Consider the following 22294-nt stretch of genomic DNA (forward strand, 5'->3'; position numbering starts at 1 on the left):
CGCTCCAGCTCAACCCCCAAACACTGAGCTGCTTTGGGACATCTTAGGGTGCAGCTTCTCCACAGTTGTGGTGGGTTATGCAGTGGCTGTCTCTGGTGCAAAGGTCTATGCTGTAAAACACGACTACAACATTGAGGTGAGTGTGTGTTTGCGTGTGTGTGCGTGTGTGCGTGTGTGTGTGTGTGTGTGTGTGTGTGTGTGTGTGTGTGTGTGTGTGTGCGTGCGTGCGTGTGTGCGTGTGTGCGTGTGTGTGTGTGTGTGTGTGAGAGAGACAAACATTCTGCCATTCAAAGGCTTTCCCAGAACTAATTCTTGTAGCAGGTGACACTTTGACATGAAGAACCACTCACACACAACCATACCAAGGTGTCTTTAACACAAAAAGAGCATTGTTATCTACATTCAGTGCTTGGACATACAAATTCTGTCTTTAATTTGATAGTTTATTTGACTGATTCATTTGATGACATTTCATGTAATTGAGGTACTCAATGTATAATGTGTATATTTCATTAACATTCATCACAATTAGCGAGCATTAAATAACATGTCTGTTAAGGAACAGGTACCAGGAACAAGTACTGTGCAGGTTCCAGGCACTGTGCTTTACAACTTACAGGACATTGTTCAGACTTCTTCCCTGTTTGTTTGTTTGTTTGTGTGTGTGTATGTGTGTGCTTGCGTGCGTGCGTGCACGTGAATGTTTGTGTCTGTGTTGTAGGAGCTGATAGCATTTGGGGTCAGTGATGTGTTCTGTGGCTGCTTCTCCAGCTTTGTAGCCAGCACGGCCCTGTCTCGCACTGCAGTGCAGGAGAGCACAGGAGGGAAGAGCCAGGTATGGCGCACACACACACACACTCACACATGCACCCACACACACACCCACATGCACACAAACAAGCACAGACTTTAGGAGTGTGTGTTCCTCCTGCACGTGGCTGGGATTCTCTCAGCAGTAATGGTGATGATTGTGATCCTGGCTCTGGGGAACCTTCTGGAGCCCCTGCAGAAGGTGAGGAACATTTGTAAATCAGTATGTGTTTGTGTGTGTTCTGTCTGTCTTTGTGTGTGCTGCGGCATGTGTGCTGTTGTGGTGTGACGTGCCATTCCAGATGACCAACAGTGAGCCAGTTCCATGTTGGTTCTTTAGTCAGTGCTTGCAGCCATCGTCATCACCAACCTGAAAGGCATGTTCATGCAGGTGACCCAAGTCGCCAATCTTTGGACACAAAACAAAGCCAATTGTGTGAGTACAGTCTCTGACCAACACCGGCCTACATTCAGTCAACTCATTGAAAACAGTACACACACACTACAGGCCCAATGGGACTACGAAGACAGGGGACTGTTGGGTGTCAGTCTGGTTTCATTGTGAACTGTGTCGTCAGTTCATCTGGCTGGCTACCTGCGTGGCGTCTGTGGTGCTGGGGCTGGGGCTGGACCTGGGGCTGCTGGCAGGCCTGGTGTTTGAGATGGGCACTGTGGTGGTCAGGACCGAGTTGTGAGTATAAAACCCAAGCTCTTGTCTAATCACATAGCTGAGTATATCCCTTAATCTTGTCATTCAAACACAGTTCTGCAACAGTCCTACAAATGTTGCGATGTTCATCTGTGTTCTGTCTATTTACATTCTGTATTAGTTACACAACCCCAATGAACCCAAGTTTGATTAAAGGGGAAAATGTATCAGTGCTTGGATATGATAAGGAACACCTTTCCATTCCCATTGCGAGATAAGAGTCTATAAAAGTCTAGTAAAGTGATACTATAATTAAAAATGACATTGAAATATCATCCAACACATACCAAAGTCCATAGGAAAATTATGGTGTGGTGATCTTACTTGTATGAGGATGAGATCAATTTATTGATAAATGTAGTTATTTTTACAACCAAGGTTAAAGTTTTAATTCAGCTTTATCAATACTCTTATCAATCTACAGCCACAGTCCGACGTGTTCCACACTTGGAAACATACCTGGCACAGACATTTACAGGAACATCAAAAACTACAAGAATTTAAGATAAACATTTTGTTTCTCATTCAAACCAGACAGTGCCAGTGCCTACATACTGTATCAGAAAATCCTTTTCTCATCAGATTGCAGAAATTCCTGGAATAAAGATTTTAAAGTGCAACTCCCCCATTTACTTTGCTAATATTGACTACTGGAAAGAGCGCCTGAAGCCACAGTGAGTGATGTGACTTTACATGTTCCCATTTTGACCAGGACACACTTGTGGATTGGATGACAGAGCTGCCTGTCAGGGTATTCACAGTCTGATCCTGGACTTTTCAGCTGTGTCCTTCCTGGATGTCATGGCAACAAAGTGTCTGAAACTGGTGGGTTCAACCTTGTTCTCCCTCTTCCTCCATTGAAAGAGCACATATCCTCTGTTCAGTAACTTTCACATGTCATTCAATGTAGCCATTTTCATTTCCGTTTTCAATCTCTGAGTTCAGGAATGTCATCCATCAGAGGGTTGGTATGTTCAGTGGCATCAGGGAGATTAATGAGCTGTGCTTTCAGTTTATTTGTCTCCTCTCCTGTCCTCCACTGGTCATGAAAGAATTCCTCTGTGTTGGAGTAAGTGTGTTCATTGCCAGCTGTGATGGTACTGTTTGGATTGGAAGGATGTCAACCTTGAGCACATTTTGGGCACTATTATGAGCACAACGTCAATGTGCTGTCAATTGTTTTCCATGGTTGTAATAGATACAAGTCTTTGTTTGATATCTACTATCGCAACAGGATGGCCAAAGGTTGGTTTTATCTCTGGCCAGCTGAAACCTTCATGTTGTCCTTCCTTCTTTACCCTTTCACTGACCCCATAGCCGTGTTGCCCCTGTCCCTTGTCATACTGCGGATGAGATTGTCAGGAAAATGGAGGCCCTGGGCTTCTTCGACAAAGCCGTGACAAGAGACCTCCTCTTCCTCACTGTTCACGATGCCATCCTTTTCATCAAACTCCAGGCAGACAGTCAGAATACACCAGATGCAGTTGTTGAGAAGGCAGAGGGGTGGGACAGGCGTCACTTAGTACAGCATGGGATGTTAAGATTAACTAGATGTGTAACGACATGGGGACAGGGCCACAGAACCTTACTACCCTCTGTCTCTGTCCTTTCCAGCTGTTTCTCAATCAAGATACCAAGGATCCACTCCTTTTGACAGAGACAGAGGACCTGATTGAGACCTATGACAACCAGGACAGGGTAAATTGATCAATCATGTCAAATGTCAAGTTTATCACCGGGGGATTATTGAGATGTTAGATCTCATTTGAAGTAATTCTCCTTGTTCCTAGGCCATCCATCAACTCTCTAACACCAAAAAGAGAGCCAGGGCATTAGGAAGAAAAACAGCTCACCTCTACTTATTCATGAGGAACTGCAGATTGCCTCGGATCAAAATATGACTTTGTCTCAGGTGGACTCACTGTTTACCTCACCAAGAGAAGATCAGGATATTGTGGAGGTTGTCACATATTTAGTTTAGAAAGCAACCACATCCTTATACATAGTCATGATTAGATGTGGGCATGATTTTCATATTGCATTTTGAACCCTCGAGGCATGCTCATTTGAATGTACGCTTCTAGATATGCCATTGTTTATTGTGGTTGTGGGTTTCAGAGAAAGAACAACATCAATAGGGAAGGACAGTCATCTCAGGGTGAGGTCTGGTTGTCCATGGAGCCACAGTGGATCTGTGTTGTAAACACTCGGTTTCCTCCCCACCATGGGCACTCCCAAGGAGGGGGGGTGTCAAATGGAAGCATGAAACAGATATGACATTTGACATTTAGTCATTTAGCAGACGCTCTTATCCAGAGCGACTTACAGTGGGTACAGGGACATTCCCCCGAGGCAAGTAGGGTGAAGTGCCTTGCCCAAGGACACAATGTCATTTTGCATGGCCAGGAATCGAACCAACACCCTTCTGATTAATAGCCCGACTTCCTAACCGCTCAGCCATCTGACTCCCTGATAGATGGTACATCTCCGCTGCAGAGTCCTCGGTCCTGTGGATATGATGCAATAAAGAAAGCTTTAGCTGTTTAGCTAGATTGTTTGTGAAAGATTACATTTTGCACTCTCGGTAGCAATCAAATTATTTATTTTTTATAAAAAATGAACCAATTCAAACTAAACAAATCCTCAAGTAGAACAATACTTTTCTTTGGACACTGGCACCTCTTTCTGGCTTTTGATTTGAGAAGTTTGATGATGTGAATTTTACCATTAAAGTTTGGCAGAAAATAGAGAAAGTATTTTTGCTAAAAACTGAAAAAAGTGACTGGAAGGTTGAAAGTGACAGTCCTTGCCTGTCTTATTCTCTTGAACGTTCCTGTGTGGGTTGTTCCGAAGGTCTGGCATGATACTGTTGAGTTACTAATTGTCGGATAGTGTTTACTTTGTTGCCTAATCTGGCTACATTACTGGAGCAGTGTACAGAACACAAACATTAATCACGTTCACTTTCACACAGGCCCTGATAAACACACACACGTTTGTAATCACACACACCAGAAAAGTAATGTTATTCTTTTTTACAGTGGACTGTAAAAAAGTGGTGAGTGGGGTTCCAACCCTATGGCTATAAATGTGTTTGTATAGAACGTTTTCCTTAAACCAGTTACAGTTGACGTTTAGGAAAGAATTGTATGAATGGACTTAGGACAGGTCAAGTTAGTCCTGATGTGTGTGTGTGTGTGTGTGTGTGTGGGTGTAGAAAGTGATTGTCACTGGATTATAATTTGAGATACCTCAGGTATGTTTCTGCTCTACAAAATACTGTCATTCATCTGCGACATCAATAAGCAATGTCAACAGTGTCAGACTGCTAGATAACAGAGTTGTATTTCTTGGAGAGTATTGTCGTATTATCAAGAGATGGTTGTGACTGTGGAGGGTGTGTATTTATTGCTGTGGTTAAAGTCTATTCAGTACTGTCTAAATACTTTGTGTTCAGAGCGTTCCTTTTTAATGCTTTGTCCCTAAGATTACGTCAGTCGAACTGAGCCTGATCCCTATTGTATGTTGGATGCAGGTTATTAGGGTTAGATTCCTGTAGGTTATTGGCTTCACTATGCCAGGCAAGTTGGGAGGATTTAGTTGCATTTTTCTTGTGTTGTTCACTGGATATGGCGTTCTGTTTCTGTCAAGCTCATATGGGATGCAATCAGGGGTACAGCTTTCCACCTTCTTTCATGAAAAACCAGTTGGCAGAGAAGTGAAAGATCACAGCATTTCTAAACATTTATAGATAATTATGCATGATCAATGAATTGGTTGATTATCAAACGTACGCGAAACGACAAACTTGAGTCCTCTTAGTGACTGTTGGCTATACTGTGGAGAAGGTCTCTGTCTTAGAGAGAGCTCTTTATAAGGCTCCATCTGATGTTGACATGGTTTCATGACACCCCATCCTGTGTATCTCTGTATTATAATCGTAATTTTCCTATCATTTAAAACAGTTTTCAAAATGATATTGTAATAAAATACTTCAATCACCATCAAAGTTCACATTACAGTGAGACATTGTTCAGTTCTTAATCTCTTCTGAGAGTGGAAACAAATGTATTAGGAAATAGCTGGATGTCCTTGAGGTCATTAACAGGGAGGTCAAACTTTTATCAGGCTTTGCTAAACTGGCCACACATACTGTATATAAAAACCCAGATGACTCAAAGCCGACACATCACAGTACTAATGAAATGGCTTTCATTGTCTATCAATCAGTAATGTTAATCTTGACGCATGAAACATTTTACTTGACCAAAACAAAAACCTCTTGGAGCATGGCCAAGAGGTGGTTGTTCATCGCATACATAATGGTATAAAACGGCCTTCAGCTATGAAGCAACTCACACAATCGCGATCCAAAGAAGGCTCCTGAAGAGTACTTCCAATTAGAAACACTGCAGATAATTCATGAACATGTGTTTACAATTTATTTAAAAACATATTTCATGTATTTTTGTATTTTGAATTCATATTCAATTAATCTCAACTGCTGCATTACTGTACTGGGTATGTACACAGTCCCTACGACTCAACAGACTACATTACAAACAATCCCTGACATTGGAGAAAAAAAATTGAAATGAAAATGAAAGAAATATTACAGTACTCAGAGCGATGAAATCACAATAGAGATATGGTAGTATGACGTGTTCTTTCCAGAACAAAAACACAAGGTGAGAAAGGACAGAGCTGAACAGAGCTCATTAGAGGGTGACATTCCTATGAACTTCTGCAGACTTTTCCAGTAGCCTCGATGACCATTGTCACATCCCCACTATCTTGCCCACATAAGGGGGCCTTTGTGACACAGGACACTGGAGGCAGGAACCCCTAAGTTGAACATGAGCCATGGTGTCGTGACATTTATCTGTAAGAACAATGGTCAAGGATAAGGCAGGTCTGGGGAAATTTGTGAAAACGGAATCATAATTGCTGTTAATAATTACAGTTGTGATAAGCTCTGAAGATGGGATTTATGGATGGACGCAATCTCAAGGGTCTCAGATAATCTCGGAACTCTCAGTGTACACTTGGATAAGAAACACAGGACGTTTTCCAACATTGGAGACATATTTTTATTTGTTCCTGAGACAAAGGTAAGATCTATTTCCCAATGATATCTTAATGTACAGTCCATTATCTGAATACTGTAAAGAACTTGATTTGAAATTGACCTTGGCCAATAACAGATTCCAGTTGGTAATGACATTTGACAATAATACAGATATTATTTTCCCAGCCGGAATAACTGGATATTTTTATATTATTTAGATATGTTAAGACTTACCCTCCACTAGTTTCTGATCCCTTGGTTGTCCTGGTAGACTTTGCTACCCACCTGAGACTAGACAGGCTTGAAACAGCCTTGAGCTCATCCCTGGTACCCTGGACAGGATAGATCTCTGTCACTTATGACCTGCCTGATGTAGTTAGCCAATGGCTGGGACTGCAGCCTGCACCTTTGTTGCACGTCGATAATCATCTCTGTAAAGTGATGTTCAAAGGCACAATAAGAAACAAAGCCCTAATGTCATGTGATTGATGGATCTCAGAGCCACATTGAGGAGCCACGGTAGTGCTACTGAAGAGGAGATAAAATGCTGCGCCCAGCAGCAACCCAGTACTTGGTGGACAGGCAAGTCTACTCCGAGGACCGCTTTGCTGAGGAACACCAGAAGATTGAGAGGAAACACAAGACCCTGCTGAACCATGTCAAAGATTATTTCACGTAAGGACCTTGACTGTTAATCTTTGCTGATCTGTTTTGCATGGTATGTGGGTGGGTGGGTAGAATTGACTGTGGTTATTCCTTGTTTACTGGGATTGTGACTTTACCGACTCTTATACAGTCGGATTACAGACCTTTAGAAAGGTAACAGTAAGATCACCCCTATATAATCTGTCTACACGTGAATAAGATGCTAGATGCTTCTGTTATCACATCGATGGACAGCTTTATATCACTTGATTAGCTGAGATGAGATTAGATTTTGGACCCATTTGGTTGTGAAGAGCATGGATTCCCATGACGGTGCCTGTCTGTTGATCTAAAGTCCTGCCTCTACTTTTACAGCTGTGATGCCAAACGTGCCAAGAAAGGAGCGCTGTCTCTCCTGCCCATCGTGGGCTGGTTGAGGATCTACCGCCTGAAGGAGTGGTTCCTGAGTGACATCGTGTCGGGGGTCAGCACTGGGCTGGTGGCAGTCCTTCAAGGTTCATTCAAACCCCTGCTCAGTTCCTCTGTACACATTACTGGGCGTACAAATGGCACAAATTGTGAAAGTACATCATTGGCGTGAATGTACTTCCTTAATTACGCCTCCGAAGTACTATACAACAGAAGTACAATAGTTTCTATTGACAGTGACGTAAAGGTGGAAAAGCTTGGCATGCCTTGGAGTATGTACTGCTTGAAATCAAGTCATGCTTTGTTTTGAAAGCAGAGACAATAATATCATGCAATTGCTATCTTTATCAGCCATGTAGAGTCTATTTACGTATCGCTTTGTAACAAATAAAATCGAATAAAATGTTATTTGTATAGCCCTTTTTACAAGCAATGTTCACAGAGTGAACAGTTTTTAATATGATTATATGGAAGGGCTTACGTGCATGATTGTGAAATGCTTATTGAGCCTTGAAACTGTATATTTGGAGTAACTTATTATCTTGTTTCAGGTCTGGCTTACAGCCTGCTGGCATCCCTGCCACCCTGGTATGGACTCTTCACAGCTTTTTTCCCAGTCATTATTTACTTCTTTCTTGGCACCTCCCGACATATCTCAGTGGGTAAGAGGTTTACGTGTGTGTTTGTGCAAGTGTGTTTATGTGTGGGTGTGTATGTGTAGGTGATTAAAATGAAGTGCCTTGGATGGTATTTGACCAGGCCGCTTAGCACAGACTGTCCAGTTATGTCCATCATCAGATCAGCAACAAAAAACAAAAATACAGAACGCACTGTCCATCGTTAATTAGCTACGCACTGTCAGTGTGCACTCATGTTTCCATACACATTCTTTCACCAACCCCTCTCACAAAGTCTCCCTCCATGGCCCTTCCCTTCCCTCTCTCACACTCCCTCTCTCTCTCCTTATCTCTCTGCCTCTCTGAAGGGGCATTCCCAGTCCTGTGTTTGATGATAGGCTCTGTGGTGACCCGACTGGTGCCCGATGAAGGCCCGCCGGCCAACATCACAGGCTTCGAAGGCCTGACCAGGGACGAGCAGAGGGTGGTTGTGGCCGCCTCCGTCACCTTCCTCATGGGGTTAATGCAGGTGGAGTCCCCACGCAGACCCACACACCTTGATCCACGTCATTCATTTATTTCTGTTATCAGAACAGACTCTGAACAAAAGAAACGTCTTCTCTCCGCTCGGCCTCCATCTCCCAGCTAGCCATGGGGGTGCTTCAGGTGGGCTTCATCGTCATGTACCTGTCAGACACCCTGGTGTCTGGGTTCACCACGGCAGCAGCAGTCCACATCCTGGTGTCCCAGTTGAAGTTTGTGTTGGGCCTGGTCGTTCCAGGTCTCAGTGGACCTCTTGCCCTCATTTATGTGAGTTCTGGAAGGTTCTGTGCATGGATATGCAGTCACGCTGTCAAACAGCTCATATAACTGATCGAGTCATCAATAGTGGCTTATATCTCAAATAAGGTGATACCAGTCTAATTTCCTTATTCATGTTGTCTTGTTTCTCAGACCCTGGAGAAGATCTTTGTCCAGATCACAAAGACAAACATCTGCGACCTGGTGATTTCCTTAGTGATCATGGTGGTGGTGTTCATAGTGAAGGAGGTCAACGACAGATTCAAAGCCAAGCTACCTGTTCCCATCCCCATAGAGGTCATTATGGTGAGTAAAAGTATTGCACCATCATCATTCATAGTTACAATCTGAGTCACAGTGTGTAAAGTACACAGATAGGAACATTTAACAGTTCCTCAGTTGGGATCTGCATCGTTAATGATTGTATGGTACAACATTAGCAACACTTCGTCAGTCTTATTGACTGACAAAAAGACCAGGTCTTGGAAGCATGAAAGTACCTTAAAATCTCCATCTCACCATCTAACCAATCGGTAATGAATGGATCTGGGGTGTGTCTCTCACAGACTGTCATAGCATGTGGCATTTCCTATGCATTCAACTTCAAGGACAAATTCAATGTGGATGTTGTTGGCCACATTCCAAAAGGGTAAGCATCTTTACTCGCAGCAGCCTGAAGGCTTCCCACTTGTCCCTGGACCTGCCAGTATTGGGAACGAAAGCATCACCAGACTGTAAACCTTCCTCCTATGTAGATACGAGCCACCCTTGGCCCCCAACATGCAGATCTTCCAGCAAACAGCCATGGAAGCCTTCCCCATGGCCATCGTGGGCTTTGCCGTGGCCTTCTCTGTCGCCAAGGTGTACTCGGTTAAACACGATTACATCATCGATGGAAACCAGGTGAGTTGCCGTGACATGAGGGGGTAGAGTGGATTTGGGGGGTTTGTTGAAAAAGCTTGATTGTTTTGACGGGTTATGTTTCTTTGTGTTTTATGTCATAGGAACTGATAGCCTTTGGGGTCAGTAATATGTTCGGGGCTGCGTTCAAGGCCTTCGCTTCCAGCACAGCTCTCTCCAGGAGCGCGGTGCAGGAGAGCACGGGTGGTAAAACACAGGTAGGGCACGGAGCAAGTGCTTGACGTACTTCACACATCAAGCAAATCCAGTATGCCATGCACAGTACATCCACATCTACACCAAGGTCAGGAGATCCACTTCCTAAAATTGAGGAAATGTTGACCTCTAGTGTTTGAAATGTGACCAATCATTGATCCGGACAAGATAATCTGCACATTCAGCAGACAGCCCAGTCTTTTGATTGATGGCCTTCTGTATTTTGAAGTTTGCCAAGCAGTGATACAATAGTACAATATTATTTTGTATAGTCAGTGGTTGATTTGTCCTTTTAGAGGAACGTACTTATCAACACATCCAGAAAGAACATTTGAATAACCTGCTCCGTTTCTCTCTCTTCAGGTCGCTGGTATTCTGTCAGCCCTCATTGTGATGATAGTGACCTTGGCCATTGGGTTTTTGTTGGAGCCACTTCCAAAGGTGAGACCATCTTAACTGCTCCATCGACAACAGCCAATAAGCATGACCATGACCTCTGACCCCTGTGTTCACAGTCTGTGCTGGGGGCCGTAGTCATAGTCAACCTAAAGGGCATGCTGATGCAGGTCAGAGACATCCCTTACCTGTGGAAGAAGGACCGTCCTGACTGTGTAAGCATTTCGTAAAGAACTTTCACTTGTATCATTACTGAGCCTTTACAACTAAGAAAACCTCCGTCTTACACTTCCAATTCTACCTTTACACACTCACTCATACATTGTGCCTCCGCAGGTGGTGTGGGTGGTGACCTGCCTGGCAGCCATCTTGCTGGGGCTGGATCTGGGGCTGGCCGTGGGCCTGGGCGTGGAGCTCCTCGCGGTTGTCTTCAGAACTCAGTTGTGAGTGCAGGCACACACACCTCCATTACACACAACACACGGATACATGCGCCATTTGTGTTTCGCTTGGGAGCACAACCATCTGCTAAATGAATCAGATGCGACATGATAAATAGACTTGTGATCTCTGAAGTCTGAATTGATGACAGGGCCTACTCCCGTATGTGTGTTCGCCATTTTTCTCACCTTAACAAATTCATGTTCCTCCTGTAAAGTTACAGTAGTATGAAATGGAAGCTGTGCAGATATGAGACATAAGAACACAAACCCAGGAACACCAATTTACCAAAAGGCCTTTCCAGTGTGTAGGCCCCGCTGCCAAACAACTAAAGACCTCCCTTGTGCATCTTCTCCCCAGTCCTCGTTGCAGTGTTCTGGCCAACATCCATGGAACAGACATCTACAAAGACAGAAAGGACTACTTAAGTGTACGTCAGCTTCACTATGTGGCTCCAATCATCTTCATCCAACATATGTGGGATTGGTCTTATTGGTACCAGCTTTGTAAAACTTCTCTTACTCCTCACAGATATATGAGCCAGAGGGGATTAAGATCTTCAGGATTCCTTCTCCCATTTTCTTTGCCAACATTGAGTTTTTCAGAGGAAAACTGGTGGAAGCTGTGAGTAGCATTCAAACAGACAAACGCATAGCTAGAGGGTGAAATTGTACACCCAGCTAGCCTGTAGAAATGTAAAAAAGAAACAAGATACATTAGTTGAAATGACAATGCATGAAGATCAAAGCTATGAGCACAGCTTCTGATGTCATGCTCACTGTTGTTAACTTGTTAAAATGAACCATTTTCAACTCCCGATGACATCATTTCAGTTTTGAAATGTTTACTTGTGTGTTACAATAAAAGTGAAATATCCTCATTAATATTATGCCAAAGCTCCCAATTACTATTACTGACTACTGGTGTCACATCTCAATATTGACGTAAACTCTGTGAAGGACCTTTGTTGTTCCAGTAAGGGTAGGCACAGTTAAGTCTTCCCAAATCTGTTTTAAATACTCAATTGTGCCTCCAGGTGGGATTTAACCCTTTGAGGATCTTGAGGAAGAGAAACAAGGCCATGAGGAAGATCAGGAAACTGCTGAAGAGTGCAGATCTGCAGATGACACCTGTAAGGAATGACTTGGGCATTGATCTTGTATAATTGAACACCTTTCTTGTAGGAAATTGTAATCATGTTGACCGGTATTGGTCCTGACAATTTTGGATGTAAACCAACACTGTAATGGTTACTCGATGTTTCGTTCCGCAGAAAGGGTTCCTGACCACGTCATCTGGACCCATTGATGAATCGGAGGATGAGAGCAACATGGAGGACCTGGACCTGCCCATTGACTTCAAGGACCTCCCCATCCAGGTTAACTGGAACTCTGAGCTCCCAGCCAACATCTGTGTCCCCAGAGTGGACATCCACAGCCTGGTCCTGGACTTCTCTGCTGTCTCCTTCCTGGACATCTCTGCCCTGAAGGGACTCAAAGTGGTCAGTCTCTGACTCATTTAGTCACGTGGGACAGTCTTATCTGGGTGCCTTTTCAACAGTGTACTCATGATATTTTGTGGTGTTCTTGGCAGGCACTTAAAGAATTTATTCGGATTGACGTTGACATCTACATTGTGGCGTGTGATGGTAAGTTGGTTACAGTATTTCCTTGGTTTGGCAGTGAGCTGTCTTTGGCTGAGGCAGGGGGGTAGTTTCTTGTGCAGCCGGACAATTAATGATTCTTGCCCACAGTGTACATCTTAGAGAAACTGCATGACTGCCAGTTTTTCGATGATGAAGTCCAGTCATCCATGTTCTTCTTGACACTCCATGATGCCATGCTGCACATTCGGGAGAAATATCCTGCCCTAATGGAAAAGCATTCTGTTCCTGCAAAGGTATGAACTGTAGTCGTACTGTAGATGTTTTTTACACAACAAGCACCCAGCAGTTCTTGAAGTTCAGATTTTAAGGAATGATGTTGTCTAACAGGTTGTAACAACTGCCACTGTCCACTACAACAATCAAAGCAATGAAGGGGGTCATTTGCGTAGCAGAGATATAACTGTGAGTAACAATGCCTTGAATTTGGGTGGTATCATGCATATTTTCAATGAAATGGGAATTGTGATTCTGATTGATATAATGAATTACCGCATAGAGTATTGCAATATCTGAATGATTTTTTTTCCAGAGTTTTGAACCGGAGACCAAATTCTAGTTCCTGATCTTACTGTGGGGTCCTTGAGCTTTGTGTCAATTGGTCCTGTCCTGGTTTTCTGTAACGTAAATGCTTCCAAGCAATGATGAACTATCTTACTGTATGTAAATAAAACAATCATGTTTCACAGTACATTTTTATTTTCAGAAATTCTAAGAAAAGTCTGTTTAGTAAGTATGTATATGCATTTTATACTTGTCCATACTTGTCATTTTGTAGAAATGTTGCTGCATATTATTTTAGTAGTATTGCTGGTTGTTTTTTATGACAATACTGAATAATAAAGTTTTAAACATCATCCTGTATGTTGCCAACGTGTTTGTGGGAAACACGATCTACTAGAAAAACAACAATGGCAAAGACATTTATTTGCGAAATAAAAACAAGACCATTCATTTTTATTACACAACAAAGCCGAACAAGGAAGTTTAACTGCTCAGATGTCTGTGTCTGTATGGAAAACTATCAGGGTTGACTGTATGCCAAAGGTGGAGCCTGTTTCCAGTTCAATTTTATTTCTGTCAATGATTATCGACAGGACAGGAACAAAAATGTGGAGCTATAATCCCAGAGAATCCCAGACTGTCTCTTACAGTGTAGACATTGTCAGTATGGAAACTTTGAGGAGGCCTTATGCGGTGTCTAGATGTATCTATTCTGAAGATAACTTTGCTGAGGACCATGTCAAGATCCATAGGCAGCACAAGACCTTTCTGGACCATGTCAAAGAATATTTTATGTAAGTGACCCATCATCTGCATGATGTCATGGTCTCCTTTCGAATGTCAGATCACATATGTTCATACAGCAAGAAAAAAAAGAAACAATTGTGAATAAAAAAACTTTGTGCTTATAATATGTGATTTTTTCAGTTGTAACTCCAAACGTGTTAAGAACCTAAGCCTGTCTTTGCTACCTTTCATTGGCTGGATGAGAATCTATCAGCTAAGAAAGTGGTTGCTGGGGGATGTTGTGGCAGGGGTCAGTGTTGGATTGGTGTCTGTTATGCAAGGTATTTTCATTAAAAACCAACCTCACCATTACAATTCGTCCAGTAAAAAGCACCATTCCTATGCCTCACCTTTTGTCTCTCTGTGATCCAGGACTGGCCTTCTCCCTCTTGGCCTCTCTTCCACCCAGCTATGGGCTCTATACAGCATTCTTTCCCATGATTGTTTACTTCTTTCTTGGCACGTCAAGGCACATATCCATTGGTAGGAACTACACAGACAAGAAAAGCATAATTCAACAAATTCATGTTGTTTCATGGAGACATACAAAGGTTGTGAGCTTTAATCTGTCCAGTCAGACTTCATGTTTGATCTCATACTGTCCCTTCTCTCTGTGGGCAGGCTCTTTCCCTGTCTTGAGCCTGATGGTCGGAGCTGTGGTGACCCGGCTGGTCCCAGATCACGGACCTGTGGCCAACATCACTGGCTTGGATGGCTTGACCATGGAGCAGCAGAGGGTCATTGTGGCTTCCTCTGTAACCTTCCTTATGGGTTTATTCCAGGTGAACGGGAGTGTATCCGTGTCGTAAAAGTTTAATGATGATCCTGCACATAACTCATAACTTTTAAAACTTGAACACATTCAGTATTTATATTTCCTATATTATTTTATTGTATTTTATATTATATTGTATAGCACTAGTATATTATTTTATTTTGTTGTACATTTTCTAAATTTGTATTTTGTTCATTACGTTTAAACGTTCACTGTATGCACCTGCCCACCAGGGTAAATTCCTTGTTTGTGACCACTTACTTGGCGATTAAACACGATTCTGATTCTGATAGCTAAAAGGTAGTGTTGTGTTATATGTAATCGTTTGATTTCTCGGCCTCCATCTCCCAGCTAGCCATGGGGGTGCTTCAGGTGGGCTTCATCGTCATGTACCTGTCAGACACCCTGGTGTCTGGGTTCACCACGGCAGCAGCAGTCCACATCCTGGTGTCCCAGTTGAAGTTTGTGTTGGGCCTGGAAGTTCCAGGCTTTAGTGGACCACTTTCCATCATATACGTGAGTCCAGGTCTCAGTTCAGTGGCCTAGTTGTTCTATGGTAAATGTATTTTGATCATTCATGTCCAAATCTCTAATGCAATGGCTTGCTCTTTTATTTGAATTTTATTTTTTAAATTGCTATAACATGTACATCTCTACCCCGGCTCTCTGTCAGACCCTGGAGAAGATCTTTGTCCAGATCACACACACAAACATCTGCGACCTGGTGACGTCCTTAGTGATCATGGTGGTTGTGTTCATAGTGAAAGAGGTCAACGACAGATTCAAAGCCAAGCTGCTTGTTCCCATCCCCATAGAGGTCATTATGGTAAATGAGGCATTTCTCAGTTGTTTTTTTTTTACTATGCTGACTCCACATCATGATTCTCCATTGCCAGACAAGGAGTCATTAATCTTGTTCATCTATTTGAACAGACGGTCATAGCTTGTGGGGTGTCTTATGGGTTCAACTTTGAGGAAAACTTTCGAGTTGTAATTGTCGGGGAGATGGTGAGTGGGTAAGTACCCACTTCAACAGTCGTTCACAACTGAAGGTTTACATCTGTGACTAAAACGGAGAACGTTGCCTTCAGGTATGAGTCTCCCATAGTGCCCAACGTGGAGGTATTCAGAGAGAGTGCTGTGGAGGCCTTCCCTATAGCTGTTGTGGGATTTGCTGTGGCCTTCTCAGTTGCCAAGGTCTACTCTATCAAACACGACTACACCATAGATGGAAATCAAGTAAGAGGCAGAGATCAGAACTTGTTGATCGCAAAGGGGAAGATGAGCAGCACTACATGTAGTTAAGGTTATGGAAAAAGTCAAACAGGTATTCACTGTGCTACAGCATTTCTACAGGGGGCCAGCCAGTCAGTCTCTACCAATTTGTCTGTCCCATCCAGGAACTGATCGCCTTTGGTGTCAGCAACATGTTTGGTGCGAGCTTCAAGTCATTTGCTGCAAGTACAGCTCTCTCCAGGACTGCCATACAGGAAAGCTCAGGGGGTAAAACACAGGTAAACAAGCCCAGCCTTACTTTTGTTTTATGGCTCACAGACACAATGTGTCTTCACATTTTTTGGCATAGATGTACGGGAAAAGAATAGATCATAATCTATAAAAACGTCATTTATTGTGCCCTTCATCTGTAAAGAAAACCATGATAAACTGAGTTTATAACTGCAGATTGCAGGGCTGATTTCAGCAATGATGGTTATGGTTGTCACTTTGGCACTGGGATTCCTCCTTGAGCCACTCCCAAGGGTGAGAGACTGGATGACAACACATCCTTATCACAAACTTAAGATCATCGTCATTCAGCCTTTTCACAGTGTGACTATTGTGATATATGACTTTGGACCTGTTCTATACCAGTCAGTATTGGGCGCTCTAGTCATCGTCAACCTGAAGGGCATGTTGATGCAGGTCAAAGAGACCCCGTACCTCTGGAGAAGGGACAGACCAGACTGCGTGAGTGTTCACATCACCCATCTCTGGAGTCATGACAACCACTCCTGCAGATGAGCAACTCAAAGGTTTTTAAGTACACGTTTGTTGTGTCTCAAAATTCTATCTTTTTACAATTCTCCCCTACATTCCATGTCGCTCCCCAGGTGGTATGGGTGGTGACCTGCCTGGCAGCCATCTTGCTGGGGCTGGATCTGGGCCTGGCTGTGGGCCTGGGGGTGGAGCTGCTTACTGTTGTCTTCAGGATCCAGTTGTAAGTCCAAAACTTTCAAACATTCTATATAATCTGTAATATATAGATGATATGAGATATTTTATATCAATAATTCTAACATTCATATAAATTAATGTAAATAGTAATACAGAATATATCTTCAGCCCCCGCTGTTCAGTGCTAGCTAACATTGCTGGGACAGACATCTACAAGGACCGCAAGGATTATCAGCGTGTGAGTTGAAATCATTCCGATTGAATGGTTTATCGAGTCCATCGAGGTTGAACATATATCCTTGATCCTAGGAGTCCAGTTAACCCAGCTGCATTATGTCCTTTCATCCCTCAGATATATGAACCAGAGGGAGTGAAGATCTTCAGGATGCCTTCGCCGATCTTCTTCGCCAATATCGAGTTCTTTACAGGAAAACTGGTGGAGGCTGTATGTATACTGTGTCAGTGCAGGTCACATTACACCTGGTCCAGGTGAAAAAGGACAGATGGTCATGGTCTCATACTTCCAGGTGGGATTCGACCCATTGAAAGTGCTGAGGAAGAGGAACAAAGCCCTGAGGAAGATCAGGAAACAACTGAGGGAAGGAGAGTTACTGATTACAGACGTACGTATTTTCTAAGAATATTCTGAACACACACAAACATTGGATTGAGATTCATAGTGCCTGTGTAATACAATTAAGGTCAATTACAATAAGAACACTAAACTAATTTGCATCGTAACCTATGAACAACATAACCTAAAATCATCTGGAACATAATATTTTGGGATGTAGAGAGGTCTAGAACCAACAGCCTACTGGAAAACTGCAGAGTCTGAAGATGAGAGAAACATGGAGGACCTGGACCTGCCCATTGACTTCAAGGACCTCCCCATCCAGGTTAACTGGAACTCTGAGCTCCCAGCCAACATCTGTGTCCCCAGAGTGGACATCCACAGCCTGGTGCTGGACTTCTCTGCTGTCTCCTTCCTGGACATCTCTGCCCTGAAGGGACTCAAAGCAGTCAGTCTCTTATTGACACCACATTCCTAGCTTAACCTCTTCATTGTGCACATTTGAGTACACTGGATAGGACTAGATCAAGCTTTATAAATGTTTTTAACTGGTTCACCAAAGGTTTGTATAAATGTCATCTCTTCAGATTTGGAAAGATTTCCTCCGTGTCGATGTAGAAATGTACATTGTGTCATGTGATGGTGAGTATACACTACTCAAATACAACGCAGGTTATTGTTTATAATGTGATACATACAGTACACACATCCTCCCTTATTTGGAACTTTGTACTTTACAGCATACATCCTGGAAAATCTACACAACTGCCAGTTCTTTGATAACGAGATAAAGACATCAATGTTCTTTCAAACTCTTCATGACGCAATGCTACATGTACAGCAAAAACATCTGAGAAATGATGTACAGGTGAAAGAGAACCTCATTTACAGTCTATTGTATTCATTGCTGATTACAATTATTCTAATTATGTCATAGCAAGTTTAAATGACTATCTTGAGTATGAATTTGACCTCTCATGCTGGTTTATGATTGTAGTCATAATTGTAATCCTCTTGTAGGTTCCTATCCAAATACAAGCACGCACCTTCTATAGTGATGCCTACACCTCAAAGAATGAAGGGGTCTCTTTGCGAAACAGAGAAAAAATTGTGAGTATGAGATTGAATCAACTCATTAAATGCATTTATGATTGTCTCTTTGGAAGTTTCTACAACGACAAATGTCTGTGTTGTCTACAGTTGTGTGAAACGGGACTTTAGTGCAAGGACATCCAAAACAACATCACATTCAAACCCTGGTGTTAGGATTTTTGGAATATTGGTTATACTACACAAATATGCATTTAAGGTGACGGATTTCTTTACAAATAAATATTTTAAAAAAATAAACATCTACGTTGTGGGGCAGTGACTTGTGGGATACATCCTCCAGTTTCCTTGTGAGGTATAAGGTGCCTTCAGCCAAGAGCAGATGTTATTAGGTGGTACCCAACAGTCACTGAGGGCTTTAACTATACCACAGACCAAATCACTGCCCATCTGCTCCTGGCTTCCAGTTTACCTCCTCTCACCTACTCCAATAATCCACAACTGTTTGACTGGGTGTGAACTAATTTACACAGTCAAATACACTGATTCTACACGTTTTGCTCCAATTTACACAGTCCACCTGTAATGCATGTACTGGTATATACTTGTCTCTCATTGAGTTTATTAATGTGTGGGGAAATATAATATACAGGACATTCCAAAGTTATCACTACAGAGATTTAACTTTGTTAAAAATTTATTTTGAATTCTTAAAACTAACATTTACATGAAATCGATGGAAAGCACACTGGTCAGATAGAAAAATGTATGTTCAGTCCAAACTGACTTTAAGAGTTAAGCACAAGTATTTCAAAAGAACACAACATACATTTCACAGAATAGTCTGGTCTCATTCCTTGTTTGCACTGAAAGTGTCATAATCAACCCTGATGTTTACGACCACGTTGATTGCACCAGGGAAAAGCAACAGGGAAACCTAGTGCAGCACTGCTCTCCTTGAATGGAGTCTACTGATAGTATGGCCGATAGCGGGACTGATCAGGGTGGTGAGGTCCAGGCATCTGACCCTGAGGGGGACCTTGCATCCGTGGGGGAGGGGGCCCTCTTGGGGCGGGCCACATCCCAGGACTGAGCCCTCCTGGCTGGTTGAAAGGAGGGCTCATGGTTCCCTGGTCCTCAGGGAACTGCTGCATGGAGTTAGGGTTGTAGTGGTGGGGTGGAGGGGCATTGACGGGAGGACCCCCGTGTTGAGGTGGGGGGCCTGGGGGAGGGTGGTTCATGTAGGGGGGCATCTGACCCATGATATGTCCCGGAGGAGGGGTGATGGGAGGGGGCGCAGAAGACATGGATGGAGGAGGGGCCTGATTATAAACCATGTGGGGTGTTCCAGAACCCTGTGGAGGGTGTTGCATTGGGTGGTTGATGGGAGGTGGGGGAGGAGGAGGAGGGCCATAATGCTGCTGCGGGGGGGCCATCATGTGGTGTGGGTGGGACACTACAGGCTGGCCTGGGTAGTCCCCAGGGTGGTGGTGGGGAGGGGGAGCAGAGCCGGGCCCAGGTGGAAGGGCATCTCTAGAGGAGGAGGAGGAGCCAGAGTCGTCCTGGATGGGCACAGTGATGAGGTTACTGTGTTTGCGCGTGGTTACCGTGGCGATACGGAACGTCTCCTGGCCAAGCGCTCGGGCGCCCATGTCTCCGGAGGAAGGGGGCGGGGCATCGTGGGAGGCAGGCGGCGGCTGACCGTAGGGGTCGTGGAGCGGGGGAGGGAGGTGAACGTGGGCCTTGGGCAGGTGGGGCGGAGGCAGGCGGAAGCGGTCGGGCACCTCGGAGGCCGGGGGCAGGTGCACCGGCTCGGGGCGGCCGCCCCCGGACTTGGCCGCTCGCATGTGGCGGTGGTTAACGTGGGCCTGCAGGTCCCGCTGGGACAGGTAGGTGCGTTTGCAGCCCTGCACGATGCTGCACATGTAGAGGGAGCCTCGCAGGCACTGCTCGATACGCTGGACGGGGTCCGTGCAGCTGTACATGTTAAGACTGAACAGAGGAGAAACAAGGCACCGTTTAGGGGCACACGCAGAGAAAGCAGGGACACAATGGTGCCCTCTTTATTTCTAAAACAACACACTGACTACTGTTCTTACCCTGGACACATCTTGTCTCCCTTTTTCTCATGAAGTAACGCACAATCATAGCAAAACACATGTTTGCATGGGATCTATGGAAGTAAATCAGATAATGCGCTTGTTAGATGAGGCGTGTAAAAAACAACTGCTATATCAAATTAAATCTATAAAACCCATACCATTCGTCCATATATCCTTACAGGGAGACCACATTTGTCACAAAAGTGAGCAGGAACATCATCCTTTTCACCAATTAAGTTCAACTGTTAGAAAAAAGGTATACGTTACTAACAAGAAGATCGTTTTAGAAGCAGACATTATGACCAAATCAACAATGAGGACAGAGATGGATTTTGAAGAGAAAATACCTTATAGTCCCAAAACATTTGCTGGGGGAATCTCCGCTGACCAGCAAACACATCACCAGCTTTGGTACCACAGTCAAACCTCTCCTCTCCTTGCTTAAAGCCGAAGTTCTCTGAAGAAAGAAAAAGAACACTTTCTAGATAAAGTCCTTCTTACACTGAATAAACCACAAACAGAAACCAAACACATAACACCATACCTTCATCCCCAGTAGACGGTTTTGACGGCAACCGGCTCATGGGCCTCTGGCTACGGGGGGCAGGTTTGATTCTGATGGGCTGTTTGGAGATGAGTTTGATGGGGATTCGTCTGCGCACATCTGGGCCCCCCAAACTGCCCGAGCCATCCGTGCCTTGTAAGTCATTGTCTGTGTAAAGACACGTGTAACCCATGATAAGTGATGAATTATCAATGCACACTATCTTGACATACCAAGCAGCTACATGAAAATATCGGTTGACCCAATCGGTTACAATTATTCCATCTATAGTTTGCAACATTACTAGATGATACAAGAGTCTATCTTAAGGTCGTAAATTTGTCAGCATCTTGACAGTCCACAAAATCTTGTGACGGACTAAACACGCACATGAAGGTTCACTGAGCCAAACAGTGAAAATCATGCAGTCCATTTATTGGGAAAACCAGAACCAGGTAGCTTAGTCATATTGCTAAACAAATTACGTTTAGCCCATCTTACGAGCTTGCAATTATAATATGTTACTACATATTTCCTTTGTAAATGCCACCTTGAAAATTCGTTTTAGTGGATTTACCGTTCTTACATGCAGCAACTTTGCTAGCTGGCTAATAGCTAGTGCTAGCAAGCTCCACGGTAAAAGGGCCTTTCGAGTCATTTAGCAAATGATACTCGGAAACTTCAGCATTATAATATTTATTTGAGTTCTGATGTAGAATAAGTTGATTCCAGCCATGTAAACGAATACATACTTAGCAAACTAGATCATTAAACACGTTTTAGTAGCGATTTTAGAAGTTGGTATTACGCTTACCATTCTGATCCATGATCCAGTAGAGACGCACTGCACTGTGGGATAGATCGCTGGTAAAGGGCGGGGAGAGTTCAGCTTCTACAGGAAAGTAGTATGTTGCAAACCCCAGTATTCAGAATATACCTAGAATTGAATAAAACAGTCTATTATTTGATGATAATTTTCTTCTTACCAATGTATAGATGTCAGAAAATTATGTAAGTTCGTGTCGGCACGTATCACTATTCTCTACTTTAAAAGTAAGAAAAGATGACTATTTGTAAGGCCATTTAAAT

At 43.5% G+C, this 22294-nt stretch overlaps 3 protein-coding genes and 1 long non-coding RNA gene across 4 annotated transcripts; 2 read left to right on the forward strand and 2 right to left on the reverse strand.

The window, feature by feature from the left end:
* Positions 1 to 422: 422 nt before the first annotated feature.
* On the reverse strand, positions 423 to 2708 carry LOC146276666 (uncharacterized). The gene is made up of 4 exons (XR_014762421.1): positions 2075 to 2708; positions 1406 to 1479; positions 1105 to 1219; positions 423 to 1003 (listed from the first exon to the last, which is right to left on the reverse strand). It is a non-coding gene; the product is annotated as an uncharacterized LOC146276666 (long non-coding RNA).
* On the forward strand, positions 1411 to 13473 carry LOC146276667 (chloride anion exchanger-like). Its single transcript, XM_084701141.1, has 25 exons — positions 1411 to 1501; positions 2232 to 2344; positions 3134 to 3217; positions 3310 to 4775; positions 6483 to 6630; positions 7087 to 7262; positions 7608 to 7747; positions 8213 to 8323; positions 8647 to 8807; positions 8924 to 9088; positions 9233 to 9385; positions 9646 to 9728; positions 9835 to 9982; positions 10084 to 10197; positions 10559 to 10636; positions 10711 to 10806; positions 10928 to 11034; positions 11393 to 11462; positions 11564 to 11656; positions 12069 to 12164; positions 12306 to 12533; positions 12626 to 12680; positions 12786 to 12931; positions 13026 to 13100; positions 13228 to 13473. Exons 6-25 carry the CDS (start codon positions 7132 to 7134, stop codon positions 13252 to 13254), a joined length of 2277 nt encoding a protein of 758 aa, XP_084557267.1. The 5' UTR covers positions 1411 to 1501; positions 2232 to 2344; positions 3134 to 3217; positions 3310 to 4775; positions 6483 to 6630; positions 7087 to 7131; the 3' UTR covers positions 13255 to 13473.
* A 201-nt stretch (positions 13474 to 13674) lies between these two features.
* LOC146276668 (chloride anion exchanger-like) lies at positions 13675 to 18141 on the forward strand. Its single transcript, XM_084701142.1, has 16 exons — positions 13675 to 13993; positions 14127 to 14266; positions 14358 to 14468; positions 14607 to 14767; positions 15112 to 15276; positions 15434 to 15586; positions 15694 to 15776; positions 15852 to 15999; positions 16161 to 16274; positions 16444 to 16521; positions 16633 to 16728; positions 16872 to 16978; positions 17104 to 17173; positions 17288 to 17380; positions 17463 to 17558; positions 17730 to 18141. Exons 1-16 carry the CDS (start codon positions 13695 to 13697, stop codon positions 17985 to 17987), a joined length of 2172 nt encoding a protein of 723 aa, XP_084557268.1. The 5' UTR covers positions 13675 to 13694; the 3' UTR covers positions 17988 to 18141.
* Positions 18142 to 19238: 1097 nt separating this feature from the next.
* Positions 19239 to 22160, reverse strand: cbll1 (Cbl proto-oncogene-like 1, E3 ubiquitin protein ligase). The gene is made up of 6 exons (XM_084701143.1): positions 22020 to 22160; positions 21206 to 21373; positions 21009 to 21118; positions 20820 to 20903; positions 20659 to 20732; positions 19239 to 20551 (listed from the first exon to the last, which is right to left on the reverse strand). The coding sequence occupies exons 1-6, from the start codon at positions 22030 to 22032 to the stop codon at positions 19528 to 19530; spliced, it is 1473 nt and encodes a 490-aa protein (XP_084557269.1). The 5' UTR covers positions 22033 to 22160; the 3' UTR covers positions 19239 to 19527.
* Positions 22161 to 22294: the final 134 nt, after the last annotated feature.

The sequence above is a fragment of the Hypomesus nipponensis genome, chromosome 7 (assembly GCF_054491055.1).
Source record: "Hypomesus nipponensis isolate SF chromosome 7, ASM5449105v1, whole genome shotgun sequence".
Taxonomy (NCBI): Eukaryota; Metazoa; Chordata; class Actinopteri; order Osmeriformes; family Osmeridae; genus Hypomesus; species Hypomesus nipponensis.